At 31.3% G+C, this 5,737-nt stretch overlaps 1 protein-coding gene across 1 annotated transcript; it reads left to right on the forward strand.

The window, feature by feature from the left end:
* Nucleotides 1,729-5,407, forward strand: LOC109348632 (GDSL esterase/lipase At5g45670-like). The gene is made up of 5 exons (XM_019589143.1): nucleotides 1,729-2,061; nucleotides 3,402-3,526; nucleotides 3,956-4,201; nucleotides 4,537-4,792; nucleotides 4,911-5,407. The coding sequence occupies exons 1-5, from the start codon at nucleotides 1,800-1,802 to the stop codon at nucleotides 5,132-5,134; spliced, it is 1,113 nt and encodes a 370-aa protein (XP_019444688.1). The 5' UTR covers nucleotides 1,729-1,799; the 3' UTR covers nucleotides 5,135-5,407.

Below are 5,737 nucleotides of genomic sequence, written 5' to 3' on the forward strand. Positions count from 1 at the left end.
TCCTAATAAGTGTGGCTCCGAGGAGTTGATCAATTTACCTTTTGGACATCCTAATAATCTAATAGGACCTTACATGACTAAATCAACATATCATTCGTTATCTGTATCTTTTTTAATTACATACAAAATAAGAGAGATGATATTGTTTAGGTTAAATAAGATACCAAATAATAGAAGTTGAGAGATATGAATGAAAATATGTAAAACGTGTCTTAGTTTGTAATTTCTTCTCTTTGAGATAAAACTTTTCGTGTGGGTCTCATATTTTTTATTTTCTGTTCACTTTGCTACTAATCAAACATTTTCTAAATGCATGCATGCAGTTGCTAGGGATCAAATTCCACGTATTGAGTATGTTTAGCAAGATATAGTGAGATATGCTCCTTAGTCCTATTTGGTTGCAAAACATAAGCTCCTCATTTATAAGACGAAACCCCTTAAAATAACATATCCTGATTTATATACTCTTTTACATCATTTTAGTCAACCTTATTAAGATATATGCGCATTAAATATTACATTTTTTATCCTCTATTAAGAATGTTAGATTATTAACTTTAACTCAACCCTAATTTTAGACGTTTGTTTTTTATAAATATAATTTTGTAAAACACATTAGATATACTAAGATTGATATATAAAACATTATCTTATTCATGATTTAATCAACTTTGTTTATTTTATCAATTATTATTTAAATTGTTATCATCTTATCAATTATAACGAATTTTGCCTAGATAATAAATAATTATTTGGACTAACTCATATTTGAGTTTGACTAATCTTTAACATCATAGGTTTCTACATGATATCAAAACAGTTTCATACTTTGTGACCTGTTCAGTCACTATTCCGTTGTCACGAAGCCAAAAATTTGGAACTTTGATTAGTCGTTTCCTTTTACTATGTCATCTTCTAGTTAGTATTCATTCATTTTTTTCAACCTCAATTCCACTTTTACATGCACAATTCACTTTCTTCCTTTCTTTATATATATAGTAATCTTCACACCAACAATCATTCTAATAGTATTTTTTTCATCAACAAATTATGTTAGTGATTTATTTTGCCATCGTCAGCCATTGTGATGTTATAATTATACTATTGTTTTCTACTTCACCGACGTTCATTTTGCTGGTTCCTTTTTTCATTGAAGAATTACGTCAATAATAACCTTTTTTTTCATCGACGGTCATTTCGATAATGATTATATCAATGATTTCACTTCTTACCGATGATAAATTGTATTAGTTGTGATTGCCTTTGATATTAACGATCATTCGATAGTTGATTATATGTGCAAATTTTACAATTCACAAAACATTTTCAATAATTTTTATGGAGCCATACAATTATTTGAATATTTTATTTTGAAAAGAATTATTTATAATAACCTTAAAGTTTAATAAACTTTAGCTTAATAGTACATGTTAAATATATTAATATTGATAAAATATTATTATATAAAGTTTAATTAACTTTATTTATTTATCTTAATAGTTATTATTCGGATATTCTTATACATGACCCAAATTCCCATAACAGAAAAATGCAATTCTGCATTAAAATAAGATCACATCAATGATAGGGTGGCTATGATTCAATTTCACATTATTTATCCGCGTCAATTTAATGTCCCCAACAAACCTTCCCAACTGTAACAAAAATGCATAAAAGCAGCATGGCCTACTCTTATCTCTCCCTCAACTATATATACACTTATACTCACTTCACACCTTCTTCATTCACTCTCATTCACACTCTAACCTACCCAACTTGGTTCCCTCCCACTCTTTTCAATGGAATCTGCTTTAGATCTCATAAGAAAGTGGCTTATGAACATTGTGGCAGTTGTTTTTGTTTTGGGCTTGTGGAGTGGTGGTGTTGGTGCTGCACCCCAAGTACCTTGTTACTTTATTTTTGGTGACTCATTGGTGGATAATGGGAACAATAACCAGCTACAATCTTTGGCTAGGGCTGATTACCTTCCTTATGGAATTGACTTCCCTGGTGGACCAAGTGGAAGGTTTTCTAATGGGAAAACTACTGTTGATGCAATTGGTGAGTAACCTTACTTATAACCTTCATCCACTTTCTGTAAGTCACCTACGATGTGAACACAAACAATCATAACATTTGCTACATACTTTTATGTTCTTGCTTCTTTGGTTTTAAACTAGTTTCACATGCACCCTTGCACCTAGAATCATCATCCTTGTCGGAATCATGATGATATTCACATACTATTGAGTCTTTTATCTAACCTAGCTCTTTGAGTAGTTGAGATGTAAGTTTTTCCAATTAATAAGTTCCCTTTCTTGAACGGAACTGATTAAGGAACTACTCCTTTTAAAATGCTTACATTTTAATAACTTGGATTACATCTAAGTATATGCATACTTCTACACTCTTGTTGGATTACAAGTTGGCATCCTAATGCACGAGACTTTCACTTACTAAAATTTGGGAAAGGTAGGTATAGGCAGTCTCACCTTTGAAGCAAATAGGTTATTTCTAGCTAGGATTTGAATCTATAACTTACGAGATACAAGCAAACAACATTATTGTTGTATTGAGGCTGACCCTCTTATAACATTTGGTGAATCTACATTATTGTTGTATTGGATGCCAACCATTTTGCTAGACTAAGTGATGAAATCCAATTTATACTAGTTTAATTGTTTTTTATTTAACAATATATATATTTGTTCCCTTAATTCTGAAGTAGATCTCTTATTTATAATTCTAGCATAAATAATACTAATATTTTTAAACGAAATCTTAGTAACACACTTCCATTTCAATATTTTCTATAATGCACACTTTGTTGTTGATGGATTTTATATAAGATCTGCTAAATCATATGGATTCACTCTCTATTTAGTGAGTGCCAACACCTTAGTTTCATACTTTCATCCCATAATAAAGAGTGGGTTGAAAAAAATGTTCTGACATAGCACATACTTTTTTTGGCCCCTCATTTCCAACTGATCTGAATATCTGATAGGTAAGTCTAATTAAAAAGCATCCAAATAATGCATGCATACTTGTATAGGATGACAACTGTTATGCTAAATTCAGACACTAATTAAATTCCAACCACATGGCTCAGTTTGGCAACATTTAATGTGCAATTTAAGACAGTCTGGTAGATCTTTAACTAAGAGGTAAAAATGCAAGTAAAAAATGGAAAGTGCAATAGATTTGGAAGAATTTACTGCTGTACTTATTTACCAGAAGTACTGATCTAGTAAAAACAACAAACAAGTGGTTGAGAAAAATAGGAGAGCTATTAAAGTATGTAACATAGAATTTATTCAAGCACAGCATGTTATTATGTACATGAAAAATTAACTTTACCTTTCTTGTGTAATAACATTCTTTGTGTTGAAATTGAACAGCTGAACTTTTGGGATTTGATGACTACATACCCCCCTATGCATCAGCTAGTGGTGAAGATATACTAAAAGGAGTTAATTATGCATCTGCAGCTGCTGGAATTAGAGAGGAAACTGGACAACAATTGGTACATTTCATCACTTTTTTATTTGGTAAAGTTTAGTATACATGTTAGTACATGATGGAATTGAACTTATAATGTTTAGGTTCTATTATATGTTTGATTTATTTTATGAAAAAAATGTAGTATAAGATTAAAAAGTATAACATTTTGATTGTACCTAAGTGGTGAAACCAAACTGAATAATAATGGCGGCTTAGCCACAGGGCTTCCACTTAATAGGATATGAGTAGAGTACATGTATACAGTCTTACTTATATAAGCGGAGAAATTATTTCTAAGATTTGTACTCATAATTTCATAATCACTAAACAATAACCTTACATTTGCGTCAAACTCATCATCCAAACTGAATATAATATAATATTATATTATGTTGGTCAATCACTATCTTCATGTTGGCTGTGTATGAATTTTTTTCCTTCTATTTTCTAGGGAGGACGCATTACTTTTAGAGGGCAGGTGCAAAATTACCAAAACACAGTGTCCCAGGTTGTAAATATATTGGGAACTGAGGACCAAGCTGCAAATTACTTGAGCAAGTGTATTTATTCAATTGGATTGGGTAGCAATGATTACCTTAACAACTATTTCATGCCTCAATTCTATTCCAGCAGCAGGCAATATACAACAGATGAGTACGCTGATGCTCTTATTCAAGAATATACTCAACAACTACAAGTTAGTCTCTACCTCTCTTACTCTTTCCTTTCTCCTTTTTATCATCTCCAATTAAATTATTAGTTCATTATAATCTCATGACATGCATAGCTTCATCTACATGATTAAGAGTGAAATATGTATGCATTTTCGGTGTAAAGATTTATAAACAGTTAGTAAGTCATCCACCATTTGTTTATTTTACTTTTATGAAGAAACAATAATAATTAAACATGAATGGTGAATCATGTAGTTACAGTATATCAAACTCATACACGGTAGTGTTAGTTGGTCACATGTCCTAATAATATGAGCCTTAGAAATTAAAAGCTGAACTACTTGTGCTTGTAATTCAGACTCTATATAACTATGGAGCAAGGAAAATGGTGCTATTTGGGGTTGGTCAAATAGGTTGCAGCCCAAATGAATTGGCCCAAAACAGCCCAGATGGTAGCACATGTGTGGAAAGAATCAATACAGCAAACCAAATATTCAACAACAAATTGAAATCTCTAGTTGATCAACTTAACAACCAGTTACCTGATGCTAGATTTATCTACATAAACTCTTTTGGTATCTTTCAAGATATTATAAGCAACCCTACAGCATATGGTACGAAATTTTCTCAAATATTTTCTAGTCCATATGAACCAAAATTTGTACATAGTTTACATATTATTATATTATTACATACTCATTTGATTTATTGGTATGTGACATTAAATTTCAGGTTTCAGTAATATAAATTCTGGGTGCTGTGGAGTTGGAAGGAACAATGGTCAAATTACATGTTTGCCAATGCAAACTCCATGCTCAAACAGGAGGGAGTATCTGTTTTGGGATGCTTTTCATCCAACTGAGGCTGGCAATGTTGTTGTTGCTCAGAGAGCTTACAGTTCTGAATCTGCAGATCATGCTTACCCGATCGATATTCGTCGATTAGCTCAGATTTGAAGATCAATGGTGATGAGTATTCATCAAGCTAGCTATAGTGATATAAGCTGTTCCACAATTGATGTTCTTGGAATGTGTTATTTTCTTTTAAGGCATAAGAGAGTTTAAAAATTTTATTTTTTTCTCTGTTACATACTCATATGTTGACTGTTCAATTGTTCATCATAAGTACAAGTGTAATTTGTCTTGAAGTTTTGAAAAGTTGTAATGTTGATAATTAATAATTTGTCTATGTTATTGGCTTATTGATATATTGTTAAGAATTTTCATTCATAATGGTTTGGTGCTAGGAGAACACAAATATGAGAGTCTCAAGTTGGTTAAATAGGATAATGGATAGTTAATATAATTTTGGAAGGGGGCTAAAAAGGTGCTAGCTTTTGGCTCCAAGAGATATCTTGGCTATTTGTGTCAAATAGTGCTATTCGCCATTCACATGTATAAGGATACTACGCTAGAGTTGTAATTTAATAATGTACATTTTAGGTAAATAATAGTATTTTCAAGTGTTTGATTATTTGAGCACATTAGAATAGGGCATGTTTTAAGAACGCTTATATGAGCATTATTGTATGTCATATATACAACAGTGCTTTTATACAT

The sequence above is a fragment of the Lupinus angustifolius genome, chromosome LG01 (genome assembly GCF_001865875.1).
Source record: "Lupinus angustifolius cultivar Tanjil chromosome LG01, LupAngTanjil_v1.0, whole genome shotgun sequence".
Taxonomy (NCBI): Eukaryota; Viridiplantae; Streptophyta; class Magnoliopsida; order Fabales; family Fabaceae; genus Lupinus; species Lupinus angustifolius.

Bases quoted from the DNA above. Each gene is read 5' to 3' on its own strand.
- LOC109348632 (XM_019589143.1), top strand. From the start codon at position 1,800: ATGGAATCTGCTTTAGATCTCATAAGAAAGTGGCTTATGAACATTGTG. The intron at 3,527-3,955 runs GTACATTTCATC...TCTATTTTCTAG, and splicing joins AGGAAACTGGACAACAATTG to GGAGGACGCATTACTTTTAG. The intron at 4,793-4,910 runs GTACGAAATTTT...ATTAAATTTCAG, and splicing joins AAGCAACCCTACAGCATATG to GTTTCAGTAATATAAATTCT.